The following is a 26,146-nucleotide window of genomic DNA, read 5'->3' as shown; positions in this document are numbered from 1 at the left end:
AGCACATAGGTTTAAGGGGCTTATAAGCAGTGTATAATGGCTGGACCATACAGTTTGTATGGGAGGTGTGGGGGGAGAGAGAGAGAGCACGAGAGAGCCAGCAAAGGACGAGATGAGAGTGGTTTGCAAGGTAAGAGCTCTGAAGAGACATGTATCATGGTAGAGGCGGTGAGGAGTTACTGAAGAACCGGATCGCATTTGGTAGACAGTGTTTTTGGCGAGAATCACCTCAGAGAGAAGGGTGTTTCCATCATTCAGAAGAGAACTGTGGTAATCCAAGCAAGAGGTGGGAATGGAAACCATAACTAAGGCAGTCATGGTGGAAAGCTGAAGACAGCTTCATGAGATGTTTAAAGTAGAACGGATGAGACTTGATTCGTACTGGTCTCGGGGGCAGGCGAGGAATGAGTCTTGGATGACCTCCGGGGTTCTGGCTAAGGTGACTGGAGAGCATCATTTACCAAGCAAATACTTATATATTAGATGGGTCAAACGTTTTACCAGGCTCTCCGACGGGTTGTAGGCACACAAAGGTAACTGAGAATTTAGTGGAAGAGGTAGACAAGTGAACGTACAAATATATTACAGTTGGTAAGTGACGCCATTCATCCTCATAAGGAATCCAGGAGAAAAAGAAAGCAGAGATGAATTATAAGGAGAAAAAGTGGCATTCAGTTATAGACACAAAAAAGATCAGGAGAGCTCTGGAACCACGAGTGGGAACTGGAAATTATACAGAGAGGCAGTCAGGGCGAGAGGGACAAGAATCAGCCTTGGCATCAGAAAGACCTGGGCTTGGATTGCTGCCTGGTTCCATCAGTTGTTAGGTTTATGACTTCAGGTAAGTAACAGTTTCGTCATCTGAAAAATGGGATGCAGATCACCCACTTTTCAGAGTTACTGAACATGGGTGATGATAATCTATTACGTCTTTAGTGCAATAACTGACAAAGATGGTGAGTGTACGTGGGGGTTCTGAAGTGTGGTGGCATTGCACAGTTCCTGTCTGGAGTTCAGGTGGAGATCTCAGACGGGGGGTAGATGATCGGTGACGCTGCAGTGGGTGAGAGACTGCTCCAGAGAAGTCTAGCAAGCAAGAAGGGCCATGGTGATTTCTTAACATCGTCCTGTTTTCTGAACGGGTATTTCAGAAAACTCAGATTATTCAGTTCAGTTTATCTGAACAATTTCCTTGCCTTTGGAAAGATAGGGAATTACTGAAGACAGTAATATCTTTTAAAATTAAGTCTTTATGGGTTTTTTTTTCTTAGAATGTGCATCAGAGTGCACATATCAATAACTGTTGCATATTGCATAGAAAGAACTTTCTAACTTGTCTGTGTTTAGGATGATGACTGACCATCCTTACAATATAATTTGAATGATGACAATATCTCTTTTGAGATTTATTAAGAAAATCAGTCACAAAAGAGTCTCCTCAATTTCAGAGGCTAATTTTAAGCATGTGACTGAAAGGAGTTGCAATTTTGGTCTTTAATCAGCAAAATCTCATTTGATTTATGGGAAGAGAGGTTATTTCAGAGTCAGAAAGCTCTTAGTTTTAGTCCTGGCTTGGTTTCTTGGTTCCTTGAGTGAACTTGGACAAGTTTTTAATCTCTCTGAAGCTTAGTTTTCTCAAGGTTAAAATGTAGTTAATAATAACTTCTTTGCACATTTATTGTGAGACTTAAATGAGATAAGAAATGCAAAATGACTATCACAGTGCCTGGCACCTAGTAGCTTCCAAGTTTTTTTTTTCTGGAAACAGAACCTCAGTATCTTTTTTCTTTTTCCTCTTCTCAAAGAATAAGCATTGATGACACTTTTCACCAAAGCTTTAAGCTAATAGTAACATTCATTTGTGGCAACTCTAGAAACAAACTGCCACCGTGAGACACAGAAACTGAGTTAGCACGTACAGTCCAATTTTAGGATTAGTTACTTGGGATGTAACTTGTGTATAAATCACCAAAGGGCTGGGGTGCTATCAGACAGCCTTACATCATGAAAGCAGACTATATTTACCTTAACTGTCTTTTATTATTCTTCTCACTAGCAAAGGCCTGTGAGAAAGAACTCAGTTACCATTGCTGCCAGAAAAACACATCCAAGTGTCTAATAATATAGCTAAATACATTATTAATTAGAAGCAGCAAGATGAGCAGTAATCCTGTCAAGAAGTCAAATTATACAGTAGGTTTTCCCGCCTCTTTCTGTGTACCATTCCTTTTACAGGATAAGTTTCAAACTAAGTATGTTTATAGATCTGGCAGATTCCTTTCTTGTATCAAAAAGTTTCCTTTCCTTATTAAGAATGGAAGCTCTCTAATGAAGGGTGTTTATCATTATAAGCACTGCTTATTTACTATCATAGCACTTCTGCATGCGGCTTGTTTCTTCATTTCCCCCTCCTCCCTTCTAGCGATTGTCATCTGAGGCCGCTGCTCCCTGCGTTTACAATACTGCTTCTTCTGTTTCCCCTTATGTATTTCATTTTATTGTTCTCTTGTATCCCATCTACAGATTTCCTCCATTTTGATTCTCACATGCCGTTATTCTCTAAAATCCCATGCTCTGTCTTAATAACTACCTTTTTAGGCTCACGGTGACCTGCCAGGTATAGTGGTCTGGGAGTCTGAATCCATCAACTCACTTACTTCACGCCGTACCTCTGCAGGGCAGTTCCTGTTACCACCTGCTACTGGATTTCTGTTCGCATGCTAGAACCTCACCACTCAACCACCGGCCCATGTGATCTTTGGGTCTCACTACTCTCCTTCTCACATATCGGGGATAAAAATTCATCCTGGTAGGATTGTTTTGAGGCTCAAGTAAAATAGTGAATATCAGTATTTTTCCTGAACTCTGAAGACTTTATTGATTTTTGAAAATGAGTTATTCTTTCTAAGGCGTTCTGCCCATAAAGTGTTAAAATTTGAAAATGCCACTGGTCAAATCCTTTCTATAAACACATTTCTTTATACTTAGATAAATGATCTAAGCCCTAAGTGATGGGTTCCTAATTCTAAGCAAAACTGACCATGACAGTGGTAGGTGCCAGATGTTGGGTGGTGTCTTCAGAAAGTGGCAAATGCTGCTGCATGTATGGCCGATAGATTTTTTAAAAATGACCTCAGATGAGAAAGATGCTGCTTGTGAAAATAACTAAAATACCCTCATGATTTCCTACTTTATTTTCTCTAAATTTTTCGGCCCTAGAGTCTAGATTCTTTCAGCACTTTCTTTCTTTGGCTTTTAGTGTTTCTAATGACATTTTCACTCTCTGCCCACACCTTTCCTCCAGGCTCTCAATCTGAAGATTTAGCCGTTAGTACTGACCGGCCATGGCCGTCGTCCTGAGCCTGGACCTCCTGCTCATTTTTCATCCAGGACAGCGGTGACAGCGTGGGATGCTGCACGGTAAGTACCATGACCTCCAACCTCTCGACAGGCTTGGCTCCTCTCCTGTCTCCCCCCGCATCATTTTCGTAAACATAAGCTGACTACTCAACATGTGTGTTTCAGTTCCTGGAGTAAACAATGTATTTGCTAACTAAAGAGAGGAGGTTTCATCTTACTACTGGAACTTGGGCATCATTACATCAATCAGTTGCCTGGTAATTCTTCTTTCTAGCAGAAACCTAAGCATCAGCGATGTTTTAAACCAATCTGTACGAGCTTATTAGCAGCAGTAACTAGCGGTAGCTATAATAGTGACCTTCCATATTAAAACAGTCTGTGTAGGCAATAGCACTTTACATTTGAATACGTATTTTAATATATTAGGTTATTGTGCATTTACTTGCCATTTAGCTTGTTTGTGGGAGGCTGTACTTATCGTGGTTAAGGTATGAGAGTCAGAAAGATCTTGGTTCTAGCCGAGAGGCACTGAAAAAGTTATTTAACTTCTCAAAGCCTTGGAGTCCCCAGCCTCGATCAGGGCTGTCAGGAGGGAGGAGCACATGAACTTTGCAGGGAAGCTCCCCTGACGTCTTTCTCCAGTTGTCCGCATCCTGCCTCTGCTGCTGTCTATCATGTTAGTTTCTTTTCCTTTCTTTGTAGCACTTGTCATAATCTGATGTGATGTTCTTTATTTGGTTACTGTTTTGTTACACAAGATAATGCAAGCTCCGTGCGGGCAGCCATGTCTTCTGCTAGGTTTGTTGGTGCATCTCAGGTTCTCACCTGAGAACCAGGTCGGCATTCAGAAGGTGCTCTGAAACTATTTGTTGAATGAATGAATAATGTATTCAGACACTTAGCACAATATCCACAGAGGAAAACTCAATAAACGATCATTATCGTTACTGCAAATATCATGATGAGCTTACAACGAGAATTTGAGTCATTAGTATGTTATTTTTTTCTCTAAGGTTTGATTGAGTGCTTTGGGTTTCTACCCTCTGTTTTGCAGTTTCCCTGTAAGACCTTCTCTGGTCAGTGGCTCAGCCATGCTAACAGCTCCCAGACCTACATTTCTGCCTCTCTCTCTGGAGTCCCAAGTACGGCATGTAGACACTCACACACAGCAGGTCTCCCAGTCCTGTTCACCTTCCCAGGCTGCCTTTCTCTGCTCACGGCATCTGTACCTGCCCTGATGCTCAGATTAGAAGCTTTACATCAGCCTTAATCTCTCCCTTATTTCCCTTATCTGACCAATTCACAGTTTCTCCCTCAGAAATGTCTCTCTTTTCCTCACTTGCCTAGCTCTGACTATCATTGCCTCTCATTTGGACTTTTATGGCACCTAACAGTATGATTAAATTTTATTGACCACAGTACAGACTTGATATGCATTTAAATATACAACCTATGAGGAAGATGTTACTAATGTTATTGTTAATCATTTTACAGATGAAGAGAAAACACGGTTCAGAGAAGTTAAGCAGTTTCTTAAATTCTCAAAGCTGCTGTTGGATTTGAACTTAGATCTGATTTCAGAGCCTCCACCATCTTTTAAATCTTCCTCATTGCTGCAGAATTTCCCTTCTTGAGCCCTTGTTTCAATCCACACTGCCTTCTCCTTCCCTCTGAATGATCTGTAAATTACTCTTCAAGAATCATCGTACACAGCATCTCTTCTCCTCTTTCCCAGTTCTCCAGGGTGGAAGTAGACGCTTCTGCTGGGATTCCACAGCACGCGGTACACACGTCAACCTTGGCCATTATTATTCTGTATTTTAATTATCAGCTCACACATCCTTGAGAGAAGAAACCTCTAATTAATGTCCATATTTACAATATCTCTACTCAGTAGGAGCTGGGTAGGTTTTTATTAAAGGAATGCTTCTATAAATACTGTTCATTGGGGAATTTAATGCTTGCTCTTTTATTTTTATAGGAATGCTATTCATTTTTTTCTACTAAAATGTAAACTTAGCAGTTGGGAATAACTGCTTTTTTAAAAAAATCATTCAACATCTGTTTATTCAGTGGGAAATAGTACTTCAGAATAGCCTGAACAGGCACAGTTTTTTTTTTTTTTCCTGTATACTTTATTTTATTATTATTTTTTATTGAGGTATAGTTGATTTACTATATTATATTAGTTTTCAGGTGTACAACATAGGGATTCAAAATTTTTATAGATTATACTCCATTTGAAGTTATCTTAAAATATTGGCAGTATTCTCTGTGCTGTTCAATATATCCTTATAGCTTATTATTTTATATACAGTAGTTTGTACCTCTTAATACTTGCTTTTTAAACTAACCCCTCCTTCCCCTTTTGGTTTTCTATTATCAACATAGGGAGATTTTAATAAGAAATCCATTTCCATTTGTCCCCCGAGTTCCCACTCCTGTTTGCTATGTGGTGACCTCTATTTACTCTAATATCTTTGTTCTCTCAGCCTCTTTCTCTGTGCCACCCCGTATGCCTGTATTCTGTTTTCCCCAAGTTTTGCTTTCTGCTAAGCAACAGGTAATGTGTCAGCCCCAGTGTTTCACTGCTCACTTAAAGCTTGAGTTCAGATGCTATTTTTCATCTTTTATGACCATGATGGAAATTTCAGGTCCTAGATATGGGAAAGATATTTTGGGGCAGTAGGATCTTATGATTTTCTTCAAATCACACCCCATTATGTCTTTGAAGAAAGCTTCATACATATCTTTTCTGTAATCATCCTTCCAAAATTGGTAAAAAGTCCTTTGCAGTTGCCAAAACTGTGGTGTGACTGATAAGTTATAAACAGGAAAGTGCTCGTCTCTGCCAAGATGCTTGAATCTGAATTGTACAAATCTCTGTCGCTATCTTTTTTTGGAGAAGATAAGACTTTATTTTTATGAGGAAACAATGAAGGCTTATCTTGTACATCTCCAGAATTTGAAAATGTATATCTAAAAATGGGGAAAAAATCATTAATATATCCAGGTTCTGATATCAGAACTCTAACAATATGTTTTTAATTTATTAATCTGAAAATATAAGGATAAAACAAATATCATGTAAAAATGTGTTAATGTGAATATAACCTTGTAGCCATTTGATAAATACAATCAATTTTTGAATTGTTTTAATAAAATGAAATATTTATTAATTTTTAAAAATCCTAAGAAAAACCAACAGGATTTAAGATAGTAAGTTAAAATAATCTGAAAACTATTTTAACTGTCAGTCACATGAAACACATACTTCCACATAGAGTTCTTGAACAGCACTTTAAGTTTAAATTCTCTGTTCCTAAGTAAAATTTAGAACTCCCTCAATTTGTGTTAAACACAGAATAGTTCATTATCCACTTTCCCATGAAAACATCAATTTTTGGAGGAATTCCTCTTCAAAATGAGTCCAAGCTTGAAGGAAATGATGAATACATTAGTAATGGGATGTAAAGCACACTGCATGTGGCTCATTCCATCAGCTAGCCCCATTTCTTTACTTTATAGATGAAGAAACTGAGGCCTACTGGTACTAGAGGTACAGAGAGAGACATGCGGGGCGTGAATAGGCGCTAATCCAGTTGCTTGGTCCAAAGCTTTTCGTTTCTTGTCACCATGTGGCACCTTGCTTCCCCAACATGAGGTGAACGTGCTCTGAGGGTTGGGCAGAGGGACTGTATTTGGAAGGTAAAATCAGCACATAAGCAAAACTGAAAATTCTAGACTTATCCTGTGTTGGAGTGCAAGGGGAAAAATAAGTAGCAAAGGATGTTGGTTATTCCATTTATTAGTTACATCAGTGTTTGGCTGATTTAGTATAATTTGCATGAGAAGGGCTCAAGGTGTCCTGAAACCATGTGTCTCGAGGCCATGGATGTATGACCTTTCTGACTTGCCCATGCATATACTCATTTGCTGATGGAATGAGATGAGGAGACTATTTGAAACACGTGGAAACATTTTTTTTTCTGGCATATTGTGCCTAGGGATCATTATCAAGTTCAGATATCTAAGACTTAAACCTGTATTCTTATACTGGTATTTTTAAAAGAAATAAATTAAATTCAGTGGATTAGATAAAAGTGGACTACTGTGGTAACACCTTCTACAAGTAACTAGAGCCCCCATTAATCAGCTTTATACTTTTTAACAAAAAATGTTCTCTTGCACAGCTAATTCTCTTTCCCAGAAATGAACCCCTAAATATTGATTCTATATTATAATAATTCTTTGTTTAATGAGAATAATTCCAATTAATATTTATCTTCATGTGATACAGCTTAGGTTTATAGGCGTTTTAAAATAGCAATGCTATTTCAGTCAAATTTGAGACCTGAGAAACACTTTTCATACTAAAACTAAAAATCTTGATCAAAAATTTCCTACAGTTAATTCTTTGGAAAAATGATATTAAATATTTTAAGTATCTTATTCTTTATCAAAAGTAAAGAATATTTATCCATTACTAAGGAACATTTATCCTATGCTATATGCTGAACAAAGCAAGTGAAACAGACATGAGGTCTTTCCTCTGGAATATTCTGACAGATTCCAAGAAACTTCTATGACAGGGAAGATAAAAACAGTCTTTTACCGGAAAAATTACTTTATCAAGTCTTTGAAAAAAATCACATATTTATAAAGTTTTTAGTTTATATTTGTATTTATTGATTATCAAGACCATCATGATGGATTCAAATTGTGAGGAAAAAAAACCTCAAAATATAGGAACCAAATTTTCTACCCTATAGCAATATAAGTATGAAAATAAATGAGGAAATTCATACATTTAAATAGCTTAGACTCATTTGGAATTTTTCACATGTAGAAGATATATGCAATATAGAAGTTCAGTTATGAAAGTAATAGTAGGAAGATTTTATAGGTAAAATATCTCTCAAGAACACATCTTTTTATATGGCTTATGATATAATACAATTGATTATACTTTGAGTACCAAATTTGTCTACTAATTAAAGTTATTACGAGCACTCTATCTAAAGAGTACATTCACGCTAGAGACAAAACTCATATAAGTACAGTTTTTAAAGAACTGATCTGCGCATTATGACAGAAAAATTTCATTAATAAGAAAACATCCATCTAGTTGGATTTCTACAGTAAAAACTTTATCGCACTGGTGTCATGAAGAAAGACCTTCCTTCTCCTTATATGTTAAGTGAGCTATGTAGATATGCCATAAATTGTGTTATTCATGTTATAAGAGTTCTGTGGTCCATCCTTTCAGGATCTGTTTCTCTTTGAGAACTAGAAATCAATTTATAGTTTGATTTCTTCTATTTCATTCCTACTCCCTTTCTGATTTTTTTTTTTTATATTAAAAGCACAAAGCCAGGACTTTCAGTATACCATCTTCAATTTAAACTTTTGAGTGGTGGTCAAAAATTGTTGTTGGGTTGAATAGTCTTCAGAAGTTTCTGGTACATTTCTGACTTTAGAAACCTGGGATAGGAATCCCTTTCCATGTGCATATGCACTATTTTTTGAGCCTCTTCAAAACACGTTTGAGTGGGTTCTTGAATATTCTTGATGATGGTTTCTCTTGTCGAACTGTCAATGTTAATCTGAAAAGTGAAATTACATGTAGAACATAAGTAGGCATAATTGAAGATGAAAATGGAATGGAAAGGTTTAATTTTTTTCTTCCTCTCCTTTTCAGTGGAATAGGGTAATTTTGTTTGCAGTTTCATTGGTATCTTAAAAGACTGATAAGAGATAAGCCACTTGCTTTTGAAAAGTAAACATCCAACTCAACATCCCAGATTTAAAGTCTGGCCTAACTTTCCTACTTAACTGCTGTGTGACACTGAAGAAGTTAAATTAACTTCTCAGATTCTCAGGTTTCTTATCTGTAAAATAAGGTTAACAATACTGACTACATAGCACTATAGGAGGTACTGGATGTAAAGTGCTGGCACATACGTGTGCTTGACAGACACTAACGCTTTCCTGGGGTGTATGATTTCCGGTTGCCGGCATTGTCAGGTGTGGTTACCTCTCTAGGGGACTGTGGCTGGATGTAAGTCCTATAAAGCTTCTTGGCCCTAGAAGTTCTGCTCCTCTGTGAGGCAACTTTCTTATAGGTTTCACACGCCATCCAGAATTTAATATTTTCATCACTGTGCTCCGTTTTTAAGTATGCTGCATAGACTACCGGACCATCTAAAAGTAGAGGAGAAATCAGTTTATGTTCCTGGGTCAGCATCCTAAAAAAATCTGAACAATATGTAATGCAGTTTAAAACTAACATCTGAATCAGAGCTCCCAAATTATTTAACAAGTGAGTATTATATAATGAAACACACACACACACCCCACATCTCAGTTACATCTGTGCATCTGAAGCATGTTTTGAAAGTGCCAGTTAGTGGTGGGATCATTCCTTCATTCCTTTATTCCGTGTTACTCAGAGCAAAATGCCCACTAGTGTGGCTGGGTCTAGGATGGAATAGGTCACAAGGACCCAGAAACAGGACTTAAATGGCCTCAGTGGGAGAGAGCTCTGATCATGAAACTGACATGAAAAATCTAAAACCTCAATACAAACTGGAGGGTAAGAGCAAGGTTTAGAATCTAAACAGGCAGGTCAGGGTTGAAAGGAAAATGTCCAGACCATGTAGAAGTGATAAACTGATCAGGCTGTATAGCCCGGGGTGTTTCTCGTATGCAATTAGAGCAGGAGAACATGGGTAATGAACAATTCAACTTCATATCCATGGTTTATGGTTCACACCAGAAATGAAGGACGAGGCAGGGAATGGAATTCGGACACGGTGTTGGAAACTGCCTCAAAATCCAGGACGGGACCGTGAGGATGTGCAGAACAACCATTAAGTGACGCTTGATGCCAGAGACGGTCATCCTCAGCTCTGGTCTTTGCTGAAGTGGGAAGATAGGGGCAAACGTGTGGGAGGAAGTTCCCCGATTGAGCCACTAATTTGTGGGCACCAGTGTTTGAAGAAGAGGGTTAAGTGAGTTTTCACACATCTGACACATTAATCAGAATCTTTGGGGGGATCAAGTATTCTCAAGATTCAAGATGAACCCTCTGAGAAAAATATTAAACTTCTTTTGGTGACTACGAAGTCTCTTGGCATATCTGAGAAATTGAATTGCTAAATGATGAGACAATGTAACTTTCCAATGATAGTGACAGAAATGTGTATGTAGGTGCATTGAACACGTGATGAAACATAGGACTTTGACTGACAATATCTTAGTATTGTTAACTGTTACAAGAAATAATAGTAATCAGAGGGAATAGCAATGGTGAGTAAAATCATATTTTCCTAGGTCTTCACATTAGAGATTGGATCTAATGAGTTTCCTAGCACCAGAAAGCCAGGCTCCTTGACTCCTTGGCTTCTACTGCTCTGTCAGCACTGATACAAAAATAAAGACAACAATTAAGGTATTTTGTATTCAAGAGAAAAACTCAAACAGAGGCAGATTCTAATAACACCTTCTAAGGAGGTATTAGGGTTGGAGAAAGCTGGCGATCTGCAAGAAATGTGCTATCCTAGGAAGACACAAAATTAGAGCTTGGTTCATTAGTATCATGGGAGCAAGTGTAGCCTTCACGACATTGGGTGGGAGAGGGTTCAAAAGAAGCATTGTTTGAATTGAGAGGACAGGCTAGATGTGGGTAGGGCTTGTGTAAAAATGTAACAAGGAAAGGATATGGATTTGGTATTTCTACCCAATGGGGGAATATATTTTACCTTACACTTAAAACAAGAAGTTTGTTTTCACAGCAATTAACTTTAAGATCTGCCTCACCTCATCACAGACACAGAAAGCTGGGGTCAGAGAATACAGATGTAGCAATTGGTATTCCTATTAGAGAAACAGCTGAATGGGTAGGCAAACCAAAAAACAAAACAAATCAAAACAGAAAGCCATTTCTGGCGTAACAAGTGAAGCTGGAAGCCAATAATTTGCAGTGTGTATTGAAAGAACTAGAATCCTATTTAAGAAAATAAAAAGCAATTTTTTATACTTTGTACTTAGAGAAATTTTGACTGAGTGCTTCATTAGGAACAGAAAATAAGGCTCCTAAAATAAATGAGTTATGGAATAGGAAAAGAAACAAGCTACCAGATGAAATCTACAGATCCTGGAATGAGACTTAGCCACCAGGCTGCTTGCATGGGTTAAGCGGATGGGGTAGGGAGCAGGTTGGGGGATAATTTGGAAACCAGTGTTAGATTACATGTTATAGTATTCCGAATTTGTGTTTATATTTATGTTTAGCTTAACTGTATAGTAAAATGTTTAGGGATTCTTATTCTAGAAGCTGCCTGCATCTATATCTGCCTTCTTTAACTTCCCTCCTGATTGAGTGGAGGAAGAGTCTTTTGGGGCTGGCCGAATGGTTCAACAGTTCTTACCATTCCCAAGTCCTCTGCTGATGAACCCATCCGTGTGTTGCCACATATATTTTTATATAGATACCCAATGTGGTAGACGGTGGTATTGTTCTCAGTTATTCCTGCCCTTCTTGGAGGAGGATTGTACTTTCATGTCCCACTTATTTCAGCCTTGCTCATTGGACTTGTGTCAGCCAGTGACACCCATGCACAGTGTCATGTGCAGGTCAGGCAGAAGGCTTCAGGAGGACTATCAGGGGGTTCTGCCATTGCTCCCCACCCCTCCAAAAAAATTACGTGAGAAGGACACATTCCGGAAGAGCTGCTCCTGTAGTCTGAAGGCCAGAATAAAGACCTGCAACAGAGCTATAGTTGACCCAGTCATTGTGTAGCATGAACAAGAAATGCACCTCTCTTATAGATTAGTGAGATTTTAGTACCACGTATTACTGTATCATATCCTAGTGAAAGCTGACCTGGACCACTTGAACTTGTCTGATATTACTGATAGGACTCTGGTGTGGAGAACAAGTAGCTCACATGACTGGTATGTTTTATAGAATTTTATCTTCATTAGGCTAATTTTTATGTAAGTTAAGCAGCTGAAAATATTTGTACAAAAGTGTTCCAGGGGGACTTCCCTGGTGGCGCAGTGGTTAAGAATCCGCCTGCCAATGCAGGGGATTCGGGTTCGAGCCCTGGTCTGGGATGATCCCACATGCTGCAGAGCAACTAAGCCCGTGTGCCACAACTACTGAGTCTGCGCTCTAGAGCCCGCGAGCCACAGCTATTGAGCCCACGTGCCACAACTACTGAAGCCCCCGCGCCTAGAGCCCGTGCTCCGCAACAAGAGAAGCCACCGCAATGAGAAGCCCGCGCACCGCAAGGAAGAGTAGCGCCCGCTCGCCGCAACTAGAGAAAGCCCGTGCATAGCAAGGAAGACACAACGCAGCCAAAATTAATTAATTAATTAAATAAATTATAAGAAAAAGAAAGTGTTCCAGGAATCCGAGCAATTATTAAAGTCAGAACTGAATTGCTCACTGTAGAATTTCTGTTGACTCATACAACAAGGGGATTACAAGGTGGGAAAGCCTTTTCCAAATTAGGCGATGCAGCCCAGTGTGGCCCGTTCTGAGGTTTTAAATGATGCTCCTTTCTGAGCACTAACGCTCCAGAGACCATGATTCTGCTTGAGCAGAGTAATAGGGATAAACAGGAGAACTGCTCATTAAACTGAGAAGATGGAAGAACTAGCTTTATGTCACACATAGTGTACGCTTTTTCCTTGAAGAATGAGAGTGGTGCCTTTGGGACTCCCTAGTGTGTTCTTACAAATTAGTCACTGAAATTAGTATTTCTGTGACACACAAGGTGACACATGCTGGTATCTTGATGTAAATAGAAAGGAAACATGACATTCCTCTTGTCTGAGTCAGAATGGTGGCCCATCTATTCCAGGATTGTTTTCTGCAAGGCAGCAAGGCTCATGGCATGCATTAAATCCTAAAAATGGTCTGTGTGGCAGTCTGCCACCAGAAAAGTGTCTAAAACTGTGTTAAATCCATTTTATTTTTAATATGTACCACTGGGGAAAATGAATTCCATAATTCTACCAGCCTCTGTGTGAAGTTTTAAAATAAGTCTGTTTTATTGAAATTCTCTGGTTTGGCTTGTATGATATTAATCATTTCTGGTTTTTCTCCTAACTTCTCTTTGCTGTATTATTATAAAAGCAACTTAAATACAGAAATTTGTTAACAACTTGATATTATTTCCTTTCACTCTTTCAGTCCTTTGTTCATGTTTAACTTTCTACCTAAACAGTATTCATTTGTCTTCACAAATACAGACACACTCTCAAATTACCTTACTGGCATTATACAATGAAAGCAATTTTGTATCACTCTTTCATACTTAATATGGTGTAGCAAACACTTTCTCTTATTTACTCTTTTTTTTCCCTCCTGTTTACTCTTAAAGGTCATGTAATAGTCCATTGCAGGACTACTACACTGTATTATATTTAGCCGTGCTACCATTATCGAATATTTAGATTATTACCCCTTTATATGTTATGATGTATTCTACATTGACCATTTTGGTTTATAAATCTTTGCATCCCTAATTATTTCCCTAGAATTAAAAGAGTAGAATTACTAGATTGATGATGTAATATTTTTGGAGACTCTTGATACCTATTGTAAAATTGCTTTCAGAAATATTTCATTGTTTTTCATTAGTAATAGCAGTGTTGACATGTCTACACACTCCTTCCTTCCCAATCAGATTGGGTAAAACCAGTGACTTGTAATTATTTAAATTTGTGTTTTAAAAATATTATAATGCTTAAACATTTTTTCTTTATTCCAGACCATTTCTTTTCTTTCTGTGAATTTCAAATTTTTTGTCCATTTTTCTTTTGCGTTGTTACTGTTTTCTTGAATTTCCAGGTCTCTCTGTATATTAAAGACACTATCTGTTTTATTTATGGCATTATCTTCTGTTTTACTTTTACATGTTATTTTTGTTTATGATTTGGGGGGAATATTTGTAAAATATCTAATCTGAAAAAGCCTAAGTTCATCCGTCTGATCTGCTTTCAATCTTTTCTTCACTCTTATTAGAGAAACTTCTGTAAAACAAAAATCTGGCCATGGCCCTTTATTTATAGCCTTCAGCCTTTCCCATTGCTCTAATGGTAAAACCCCTACCTCTCGGCAGTGGCTGCAGGGCCCATGAGGATACCGCACTGTCTGCCTCTCCAGCCTCATCCTGTCATGCCTGAACACCATCCTGATTTGCGCCTTGCTCCTCCCGGCCAGGTGGTGTGTTACTGCCATGCTGCTGTATATGCAGTTCCTTCTGTGTGGCGGGCTTCAGACCCTGATCTAAGACTCAGGTTTGGTATCTCAGTTTCTGAAGAAAATCTCTCCGAAGCCCCTGTCCCCACAGCAGGTTAGATAAGTGCTTCCTGTCAGTTGACAAGCAGCACCTAGTCCACACTTATTTTCCTTCTCATTGTATCTCCCTCTGTACCACAGTCTGTTCCGTGTGTTGATTTATTTCTCTTACTCTCCCCTCGCCTGCCAGCCCTTTGAGAACGAGCACTGCAGTCACTCACCTTTGCATGCCCCACACCTACGTGCTGCCTGACGGGTAACGGGTACCCAGTAAAGAAATGTTGGTCAATCCAGGCTTTTGGATCCCTCGTGCTTCTGTATTTTAAGGAGACTCTCTGTAGGTTTTGAAAAGTAAAGAGGCAGGCTCTAATTATTCAGCATCCAGGAAGCACCAAAGACCAGAGGATTATAGTTGTTACTTTTTGGTTTCTTGAGAGCGAGACAGAAAATGTACTAACTGAACATTGAGGTCTACAAAAGGCCAGGTTTGTTGTTGTTCTGTTGTTTTCCCTGCAAGGTGAGGACATGCCTGAGAAGTTAAAGAAGACGAAAGTGCTAGCGGGAAAGGTGAGGCATGGCAGCATGGGGAGTAAGAGGGATGGCGAGGGGAACCATGGCAACAGCTGTGGGTAGCAGCGCTGAGAATAAAGGGTGGTGTAGGGAGCTGCCAATCCCCAGTGAGCAGCACAGAATCTCACAGATGAGGAGAGCCGAGGGAACACAGAGGAGGGGACAACAATATCCCTCAGTGACTTGTAGTGTGCACTGTCTTCCGTGATGCAGCTGCTCCGTGGTGTGGAGCAGCCCCGGTGCCTTCAGCACTACGATCATCCTACACTTCCCATCTGGCATTTCCAAGGCTGTCCACGGTGATTGTGATCACTGAGAAAGGGAGGGAAGCGTTCAGTACACTTAAGGATGATTTTGGCCAAAATTAAGATTGATGCAAATTCTGGGATTCAGAACCCTTGCCGATCCAGAAGGGCTTAACTGTACGTCTGCTCTTGTGTCTGTGCCGGAGTGCACACAACAGGCCATGGAAGAATACACAATTGTGCTTTCTCACTTGAAATCGTCACTGCAAATTTTAAAATGGGCACTCAGCATTACCCTGTCATCCTACCATCCTCCCCTAATATCGTGGCTCTCCAACTCTCCAGAAACTATTTCCTATCCCGTCCTTTCACAATGCCAACTCTTCCTCTCCTCAGCTGCTGATGACCCTGCTTCAAACTTAGCTGAGAACACAGGTTTGATTAGGTGGAGATTCCCTCACCTTCTCTCCACCAAATCAACCAACCTACCTCCGCTGGTACCTGCCCTTTTCTGACTCTCCTCCTGAGAGGAAAGGATCCCAGTTGCTTTTTGGGTGGGCCAAACAGTTCATTTGTGGCTCCCACCTGATTTTGCTTTCCCTGTTGCCTTGCACTTCTCCTTTGCTCTTAAAGTCGCCGCCACTCTCTTCTGTGTCATCCGCTTCTTCCTCTCTAGTGGTTGCCATCGTCTGCAAATATGCTGCTTTATTTCCCAAGTAAAACCAGTAACAACTACTGACTCTTTACGCCCAGCGTGGACTGCATTCACGCTTCCTTCCAGCGTCTGGGCTTTTCTCTAATGAACTTCACAGCAAAATTTATGTAAATAATTCCCTGTATCATCTGCCTTGCTTCCTCTTGTCCAATCCATCTCCACCTTGCCCCCAAGGCTGCTCTTACCTCAGCACAATTGACTTCATGTTGCCACACCTAATGGTCGCTGTTCCTTCCACATCTTACCTGACTTCCCAGCAGCCTTAGACACAGTGCACACCTCCCTTCCTGAAACGCTCTCTTCTTTGCCTCCCGTGATGATATGCTGTCCTGGTTATTCTTCACTCACTTGATGCTCCTTTAACATCTCCTTCACAGACTCCTTCTCTTCTCTGGATATGGAAATATTGGTGTGCATCTAAGCTCCACGTCTGGATCTCTGCTCGCCTCCCTCTGAACTGTCCCTCTAAGTGGGCTCATAGGGCCTCCGCTTCGATTAGCATCTATATGCTAATTACTCCAGGTTTTGTCTTCCCTACTGAGTTCCAGTCTTAACTGGTTTATTGAAATAGCCTTCTAACTAGTCTCTCTGCTTCTTTTCTTCAGAAGAGAACTAGCGCGTACTTTTATTGATTTTTTCTTTTATTGACTTACAATATTAGTGTCAGGGATACAACATAGTGATTTGATATTTTTATAGATCATACTCCATATAAAGTTATCATAAAACATTGGCAGTATTCCCTGTACTGTACATTACATCCTTGGGTCTTATGTGTCTTATACCTAGTAGTTTGTATCTCTTAATCTCCTCCCCTCCCTTGCCCTTCCCCATCCTCAGAGGGTATTTCTCAAAGCACATTAATGCTTGTTACTTTGCATTTAAGGTCGTTCATGTGGCCTATAAGGCCCTGTGCTCCTGTTATGCTGAATTTCTTTCGGTTAATTGAAGACACTAACCTCATTCATATCTCAGGGTCTTCTGAACATGGTTTTCCTCTGCTTGGGCCACTCTGCCCCCAGACCCCAGTATGGCTGGCTGCTTCTCGTCATTCAGTTCTTAGCTCAAATTTTACACCTTCCGACAGTTTGTCTCTAATCATCCCGTTGAATTTCCCTCTTACTCCTGTCTTTCTTTGTCATACGACCTGGTTTTATTTTCTTCAAAGCACTTATTACGTTGTGGAATGAATTAAGCTATTAGTTGGCTTTCCTGTTTGTCTCTCTCCTCCCTCTAGAGGGTGCACACGAGCTGAGCACAGTGACCCTCTAGGCCTCTTTCAATGTACTGTCCAGTGCCAGGAAGGTCAGCCAGACACGTGGAAGGATTGAATGACTCATCCAAGGGCATTAGTTGCCGTTTTAAACTTTTTTAATTTATATTAAGCATACTTTACTCGAATATTAGTGGGAAACCTCTATCCTCATCTTTTGAGATTTGGCCAAAAAATATTATTTATGTATGAGCCTTCTGCATTCTTTTCTGGCATTCTTTTCTGATATTTTAATCAAAATCAAAAATAAAATGTTGATTAATCAGAGTTTTGATTTTAATTATTTTTTAGTCTTGACCTTTCCAGTTTGTAGAGTCCTCAGCTTTTAGGTGATCATTGGTCTTCCCTGGTATTGCAGTGGTTAAGAATCTGCCTGCCAATGCAGGGGACACGGGTTCGAGCCCTGGTCCGGGAAGATCCCACATGCCGTGGAGCAACTAAGCCCGTGCACCACAACTGCTGAGCCTGTGCCCTAGAGCCCGTGAGCCACAACTACTGAGCCCACACGCCACAACTCCTGAAGCCCACATGCCTAGAGCCCATGCTCTGCAACAAGAGAAGCCGCCGCAATGAGAAGCCCGCACACCGCAACAAAGAGTAGCCCCCGCTCGCAGCAACGAAGACCCTATGCAGCCAAAAATAAAATTAAAAAAAAAAAGTTATTACTACTCTTATGCCCATTTGAAAATAATTTTTTTCCTAAAATCTTGGATGTTTGGAAACTTGAAGGACTTTCTATCATCTGTAAACTTGGAGCTTCTGCAGGGTACTTTCTCTTTAATTCATTGTGGAGATTTTTTAATGAGACCAGTCTTCACACCAAATTCCGAGGAATACTACACACTACATTTCTTCATTGAAAGAAGCACTCATTTGTCTTTACTGTACTTCCTTCTTTTAAAACCATTTCCTGTTTGCTTTCAGTCAGAAAGCAAAGTACTTACAGTCAGAACTCTTTATCATTTTACAACAATCTGAGTCATTTAAGTCCCAGCTCAAAATTTGCCTTTTGTGAGAATCTTTGCCATATGGGTTTCTGAACTACATATTCTTAGAAATTGTTTTTTAATTTGTGTGGAGGCATCTGTGTGTCTTAGCTAGAGGATGAGTTTTACTCCTGTGCTTGGTTAATGTAAACGCAGTCTATTCTCTGGCACATTTAATGTTTGTATTCTTAGTTTTATCTTTCTGATTGCATGTCCCATAGAATGATTTGTTTTATCACCTTTTTATTACATGATTGTTGAATTTTTACATGAATTTCACAGTAATTCACTTTCTGGTAAGATTAGTACCCTGTTTTTGGTGATTTTTGTGAAGAGCAGTATGCTGTCTTCCTGTCCTCATCTTTTCTTTAGACTTTACTTATTCTTATGATGCTAGATCTCTAAATTGCTAATTCTAGCCAAGATCCCACTTGAAAATTTTTTCTGAGTAATTAACTTTATTCACTCAGTTTATGAGGCTGCCAGGATTGGCACAGAAACTCTTACACAATAAGAGTTTTGACCTAAACTCTTACACAATGGCGTTTTGATCTTTTCTTACTAATATTTGTCTTGTATTTATTCATTGAACATTTACTGCATGCCCATTAGGTACAAAGCACAATTTCGGCCTCTGGGAGGTAAGATGAAAGGTGGATGAGAAGTGATCTGTGCTCTCAGGGAATTTACAATCTAGTGAGAATGCAGCTGCGGAAAAAAACCCAGTACACAAAATTGCCATAATTAGAAGCAAAGTAAATAATGATACTATCAAATAGAAGAGAGAGAGAAAAATATTTCCAGGAGGTTTCCAAGAGGAGAAAGTGGGACTTGAATTTTACCTTTAAGGATGGGCAGAGGAGACAGAGAGGCAAAAGCCTGGACCAGGAGAGTTGGGCATGTAGAAGATAGAGCAGGCATCACAGGGGCAGAAGGGCATGTCACGTGTAGGGACAGAGCTGGAGGTAAGTGTTAGAAAGTGCGTTGGGTTAGGTATAGAGTCCTGCAAACCAAGTTGGAGACTTTGGACTTTTGGGTGGGCAGCAGAGAAAAAGGAATGCTATTCAAGACAAGCACTTTATTTCTAAGAGAAATAACTCTCAGTCATTGTGTGTCTCCTCTGTACCAGGCATTGAGCGAGGGGGTGTATATTTAACCTGCACAGTGATGCTGAAAGGATACATGATATTATGCCGTTTTGCAGATGAAGAATAATAAACTCCAAGAGGGAGATTAATCTGGCAGTGCTGCACAATATGGATTACTGGGGGTTGGGACGAACTCTGAATTATTAACAGAGGATCAGTCAGGATAGCCAACTGAGCATACACTTTAGTCTCTTCCTCCTATACCAATATCCTAAAATTGACCAAAAGGATACATATCTTAAAATTTGCAGTCATGCTGGCAAACCGGATCACAAACTATGAGGTACACCTGAAAAGTGAGAGGCGGGGACGGTGGCGTCAGAGAAAGAAAGCGTGGCCTTCAGTGCCCACTGGGAAGGGCTGCTACCTGAGGTGGGCCCTCAGGTGGTGACAGAGCCTGGAGCTGTGTGTCCCAGCACTGTGGGTGCCGTGGAATAAGAGCCAGGCCGGCTGGCTAAGGTGTTTCAGTAGGAGTAGCCAGGGGTCCGCACCTGTGCCATGGCCCTCCAGGCCAGGTGGCGACAGCTGTCTTTGAACCGGGGTGGGGGTGGGGCCCTTGAGTCGAGAAGAGCAGGCAGCACCCCAGAAACATGGCGAGCCTTGGGCGACGGGAAGCACCCTGCCCAGAATAACTGCTGGCACCCCTGCCAATTTAAACCTTGGGTATCACAGCTAACTCCCCTCCCACAGTCAATAGATGTAAACAGATTAAACGTTCACAGAGAGGCTAACAGGGAATCTCAAATTAAAAAAGGTCTAGAGCAAATCATTAGCAGACATTTGAGGGGAACAAACCGCATTTTGAAAGAAGTACCAAGTTCAGCAAACAGGAATTTTCTTTGAGTGTGCCCTAATTTTTCTCTGTACCTGTATTCTGATGTTTATCATTTCCTACAGCCTCCCAATTTCCTACCCCAGACACAGTTGACTGCTCCTTCGTATGTCTTGTGTTGAGCCTCTGACTTTATCTTCCTCACATCCACTGCTATCATCTTCCATTTATACCATCTGAATTCTGACACATACATAACTAAATATGGACTTATATGAAGTCCCACTTAAATCAGACACTGATAAAGTTAGAAGCAAACTTTGAGGATTTTTAGAATATCAAAACTCAAATTTATTCTTACTTCTCAAGGCACTAAGAAGAGGAAGTTGTTAGTTTTTTTTAAATTATAACTTTAGAAAGCTACAGGAAGGCAGTATATTTCAGTATGTGTTACTACTTAAACATATTTTCCAAGGGATTTTACACATAGACTTGGGAAGAATAAATATTCACAATGACTAATCTTGCTTTAATTAACACCAAAGAAAATAATACTGGTTGACATGGCAAACTATTTTCAGGTTTCTTTTTTTAACTTTGGCAGTTGCCGTTTAGAAGGCTATGAGAAGAGCAGCAAGCATACATCATCAAGTTCCCTCATTTTCCTCCAAGAATAAAACTGACTAGTTATTAAAAAATGATATGTACATGATACTCACATTTCGTAGCCATCAACTTTTCAAAAGACTGGGCCCACTGTAATGCTTCCTCCAAAGTAAGGCTTTGAAAAGAAACAAAAGGTGCTCATTGCACTAAAATATTCTCAAGCTTTTTCTGAACTAAATAGAAATATGCTATCTTGAAAATAATGCCAAGATATAGTTATACTCTATTTGTGTGTAGTTTGGGATGGAAATTTATTTCCCAGTGATCTTTTACGTTTTATTTTTACTTTCTAAGTGATTAGAATTATAAAAATATAAAAGTAGAAAAAACATGAAAATCTGATAAAATAAATTTAAAAAGATAAAGAACCAGAGTTTTACAATCTCTGTGGCCCAGATTACCATTGTTAATATTTTGATGTATTTCTTTTTAGTTTTTTGGTTGTATGCATGTTTGTGTGCTTTTAACCAAGAAGTAATCATTCTCTGCATATGTGTGTGTGCATACTTTATATGTGTGTGGGGTGTGTATATACATGTATATGTACACACAAGTTTATGTATACCCTTTTAATAAGCCTTTTATGTCTTCACAGTTTATAGTGTTATAATTTATAATTGTAAATTTATTTATTTACTTTTTTGATTAAGGAAATATTTATTCTTTTATCTCTAGATGAGTAATTGTAAATTTATAATCACTGGGAGTCAGTATCATTTATAGTGACCATGAAGTATTCTACAAGGGGGCATTCCATAGTTTACATAATTATTCTCAATGAGTGTTTTGATCATTTCTAATTTTTCACCAATAAAAACAAATAAAACCTAGCTGTCATTGAGGCTTGCCATGCCAGCGGTCAAGGTAATTCCTTAAGAGATTAACAGAAGTAGAATCAATGCTTCTAAAAGGGTTACACGTTGTATGCTGCTGCCACCAGCAATGCGTTTGCTCATTTATCTATTAGACTCTTAGAGTTTATCCACAAAACCTATTGGCATGCATAACTTTGTATTTATTATGTATAAATATTTTCTTGGTCAGTTATTTGCTATATATTTTTTTACCTTGACGGTTTTAGTTTTTATCACTGTGAATAATATGTCAAGTTACATTTGACCTAAACAGTATGAAAAAGGCTATTTACCATTTTGAAAATATCTGTGGAAGATACTGGCTTCGAGACTTCATTTCTTTCATTTTGGTGGGCTTTTTGAGGTGAATTGGTAAGCGACTGTTCTTCAGAATCACTTTCTTTCCCTCCTTTAAAATACTCAGTGCGTTCATTGCCATTCAGTTTATGATACTTTCTTACTTTTCCTATTTTTAATAACCGCATCTAATCAAAAGCCACTATAGGTACAAGCAAGCACTGCCCATTGGCTATCACCTGGTGTAGTTAGCTCAGTACTCAGTGTTGAGGGGACAGCCGTCTGCATTAGCAGGTACTTAACACAGTGAAAGAAAATTAGTTAAAGAGGTTAAAAAGTAACCTGGGACATAGAAAAATATTGGGAGTCCTAAAAAGGTCAAATATCCTTTGTTTTCTGAAAGTTCAGGTGGTACTTGCTAGTTCTAGATGGAATGTTTGCTTCAGCACTGAGGCTTAACAGTGCACTGCCGTTGAGATTGCTTTCAGCACACATTTCCATGAAACCGTGTCAGACTCGTTGTTCCTTTCTCGTATTAGAACTTTAAAAACAGAAACCTAAAATCACCTTTTCCAGTCCAGCGAAACGAAAAGTGCTTGGCAAGGTGTCCTGCAGACCTAACTGTCATATAGGAAAGAAGAAAAGCTACAGTGTGAGAGGAGATACCGTCACTGTCCTGGGTTAGCTCAAAGTTTGGTGTCGGTGATTGTTGGCAAGGGAGTACCTGTGCCTCTAAGCGCCATGAGTTTATGGAGATGCATCGTGATTGGGCTAATTATGGTTGGGGGTGAAGCTGTGAAGTAAAATTTAGTTTTGGTTTAATCCCATTTCTGCTTGTAATTTTTTCTGAGTATTTCACCAGTTTCATGCTGTCCCGTGGCTACCGGTTTCCCTTAGGGTAATTCTAAACACCTTTGTCCCCTCATCCCCTGGAGTTTCTAATAACAGACTCCACTTTTGCGTCCCCTCCTTTCTTCTGGACAGAGAGAGAGAGCAGGTACCAAACAGATACGGGAGCATTCTGAGACATCGCAGCATTGCGGAGAGAGGAACGAGGAGTGTTTGGAGTCTGACAGTCCTGGGTTCTGATTCCTGTGCTGGACTTAATAGCTTTTGGTCTAACTTAAAATCTCCAAGCTTCAGTTTTATTATCCAGAAAGTTACCCCGAAAATTAAGTTAGGTCAGGAACATAAAGCACTTATCAAATGACTGTTATTTCCTGGTTGGTGAGGAATGTGAATTCTCTTTACTTGGCCTTCGCCGTTCCTGACGGTGGGTGTCAGGGCAGGTAGATGGAAGGCAAGCGTTGATGTGATGCTCTATGGGAATCATCAGCAGAAGAGAAGGAAGCTCTTCCCAAACCAGCCTTCTCGCCTTCCTTCTCCCACGGGCCTGGGCAATTCAGCAGCCTCAGCTGGTCAGTTGAAATGCTGAGCTTTGGGTCTTCCTGTCTCTCCCACCCACCACTGGAGCCTCCGCATCCTCCAGACACACAGTAGCTGGTTAGCGTTTTTGGATATTTGGAAACCTCAGGGCGGGAGCCTGCATACCAGGAGTTCCGACTGTTGCAGGGATGTGTGGCCGCGACTGAGTCTCCACGCAGACGAGGTCAGGCTCTCAGGTTAACCCAACAGGGATCCTCGGCCTGGGGATTCTTCAAGGTGAGCAAATCCAGTCAAACGGTTTGTTACCCTCCTCAGGCATTCCGCTTTCCATTTTAGTATAGCCACTGGCCCCATCTCAATGGCTTCATTCTGAGTTATGGCAAAATGTAGAAGAGACCTGGGAGCTTGGTGAGCATTCGCTTACCCCTCCAGTCTCACCTCTTGCAACCACGGATAAAGGTCTGGCACTTTGTAGATAGAGGGTTTGAACCATGTAAATATTTTGGATCAAAGAATCTCATTTTAACATATAAAATTTTAACAATATAAGACTTTTAAAAAACCTAAGAATATTTGTTCATAAAAGACTCTCTAAAAACATTAAACTTGCTGAATTCTCAAGTGTAAACCATGAATAATGAAAACGGAACCTTAGTGTAACGCATGATTGCCCTTCTAGTGGAATTACTCATGTGTAAATGCAAATTTTACTTTCTGAGCAAAATATATTAAGACAGCAGTTGAATAAACATACACCTACTTATCATGTGATAAATATACATTATAATGGTAATAGAATTTACATGCTACTTACTTTGAAGGAGGCCTCTTAGAGTCATCTCTGCACATCTTACAGATCCAACAATTCCGCCTGCTCATTTTTCTAAAGAAACGCAGCATATACTTAGTATAATCTAGTGATTTAAAATGATTATATATTAGAGTCAACTTCTAAAGAACAGACAAAGTTATAAATCATACAGAAATAAGGATGGGTTCTTGAAGTTAATGGAACACAGCCACTGGTGGGGATGGGAAGGAGGGAAGAGAATAAAATATAAAAATCTCATAAATATTTTATAGGGATATAGGTGCTTTGAGTTGTGATTTTAGAACTCATCTGGCCCACCTGTTCTCTAATAACAGCTTTCAAAAAATACAGCTCTCTGAAAAAGATCTTTCCACGTAGGAACTCCCAGCAATGAATTCACCAACTCCCAAGTCTTCCCACTTTGGATAACTCTTATTTATAGAAAGCTCTCTCAATATACTGAACAAGAATTGGCCTCTTTGTAATTAACCAAACAAAATAGTGTAAACAGCCAAATAAAAAAATAAGCCTTTTTAAGGGCGAATTCTGAGTGGAGTGTTGCTTACCTGGCTTTCCCCACTCTGGTCAGTGTAACTTTGACTTTAAAATTCAGGTAGAGGTTAGTCAGCCCAGGCTTTATCGACAATGTATGGCATAGAAGGTTTTTAACTCAAAACTTTGAGAAAAAAACTCAAACATTTGTTAAAAATGATTAAATCCACACTTTACAATGAGAGCCGGAAATACTTTGCTAAATATATATTCACACTTATCTGCAATGAGTTATTCAGGATAAGGAGTGAGTTTTATATCAGTCTTTATTGGCTCATGGGAAACATCTGTTGAACACTTGTTATGTACCAGGTTCTGGCTGCCGGGGGTCTACATAGGTCCTGTCTTTCCTCTTCCCATCCTCACTAACAAGCAGTGAATATTCACGTGGTGGGGACTTTGCAACAGGAAGTACAGGGGCCCATGAGTACACATGGGAGGAGAACCTAACCGGACCCGGGGGTGGTTAGAGAAGGCATCCCGGTAAAGCAGTAGCTGAGCTAGAACTACAGGGTGTGCAGGAATGTGCTGAGTGAAGGAGAGAGGCAGCTTGGGCCCAGGTCAGGAGGCAATGGGTCGAGTCCTCATTGAGGAAATGAAAGGGATGTGGTCACTACATGAGTCCAGAGTAGGCAATGGGTCGAGTCCTCATTGAGGAAATGAAAGGGATGTGGTCACTACATGAGTCCAGAGTAGGCAATGGGTCGAGTCCTCATTGAGGAAATGAAAGGGATGTGGTCACTACATGAGTCCAGAGTAGGCAATGGGTCGAGTCCTCATTGAGGAAATGAAAGGGATGTGGTCACTACATGAGTCCAGAGTAGGCAATGGGTCGAGTCCTCATTGAGGAAATGAAAGGGATGTGGTCACTACATGAGTCCAGAGTATGGCAGGGAGAGAGCTCAGAGAGAAGGGCTCCAAAGTGTTCACTGCAGCGAGAACGTGGCGGGAGGCGAAGCCATAAGGGTAGAGGCAGAAGTCAAGCACGATAGGCCTTACACACCATCAGTTTCATAGTAAGAAGCTGAAAAATCATTGAAGGTTTCAAAATATGGAATAGACGTGTTAGCATTTGAAACTGGTTTTGTAGTAGAATGGATTGTAGGGTGGCCGGGGTGGAATGAGGGAGACCAGTTAGGAGGTGACTGCAGGAGCCCAGGTGAGGGATGTTACAAGGTTCGGTGAGGAAGGTGGCAG

General features: G+C 40.0%; 1 protein-coding gene and 1 long non-coding RNA gene across 7 annotated transcripts in view; one reads left to right on the top strand and one right to left on the bottom strand.

Moving 5' to 3' along the window:
* Positions 1-26,146, top strand: part of LOC132354178 (uncharacterized) — a 359,922-nt gene that overhangs the window by 134,741 nt on the left and 199,035 nt on the right. For all 6 annotated transcript variants that reach the window (XR_009499206.1, XR_009499202.1, XR_009499203.1 and 3 more), the window contains one exon: positions 3,305-3,420. This is a non-coding gene — a long non-coding RNA (uncharacterized LOC132354178). The remainder of the gene's footprint in view (positions 1-3,304; positions 3,421-26,146) is intronic.
* On the bottom strand, positions 8,781-24,465 carry RGS13 (regulator of G protein signaling 13). Its single transcript, XM_059905873.1, has 4 exons — positions 24,401-24,465; positions 21,103-21,164; positions 9,398-9,564; positions 8,781-8,966 (listed from the first exon to the last, which is right to left on the bottom strand). The coding sequence occupies exons 1-4, from the start codon at positions 24,463-24,465 to the stop codon at positions 8,781-8,783; spliced, it is 480 nt and encodes a 159-aa protein (XP_059761856.1).

This window comes from Balaenoptera ricei, chromosome 1 (assembly GCF_028023285.1).
Source record: "Balaenoptera ricei isolate mBalRic1 chromosome 1, mBalRic1.hap2, whole genome shotgun sequence".
Taxonomy (NCBI): Eukaryota; Metazoa; Chordata; class Mammalia; order Artiodactyla; family Balaenopteridae; genus Balaenoptera; species Balaenoptera ricei.
Note: the sequence above shows the minus strand (reverse complement) of the source record. Positions and strands in the feature narration are given on the sequence as shown.

Bases quoted from the DNA above. Each gene is read 5' to 3' on its own strand.
- RGS13 (XM_059905873.1), bottom strand. From the start codon at position 24,465: ATGAGCAGGCGGAATTGTTGGATCTGTAAGATGTGCAGAGATGACTCT. The intron at 21,165-24,400 runs GTAAGTAGCATG...TTCTTTTCAAAG, and splicing joins TCTAAGAGGCCTCCTTCAAA to CCTTACTTTGGAGGAAGCAT. The intron at 8,967-9,397 runs GTAACCACACCT...TTCACTTTTCAG, and splicing joins AGCCACAGTCCCCTAGAGAG to ATTAACATTGACAGTTCGAC.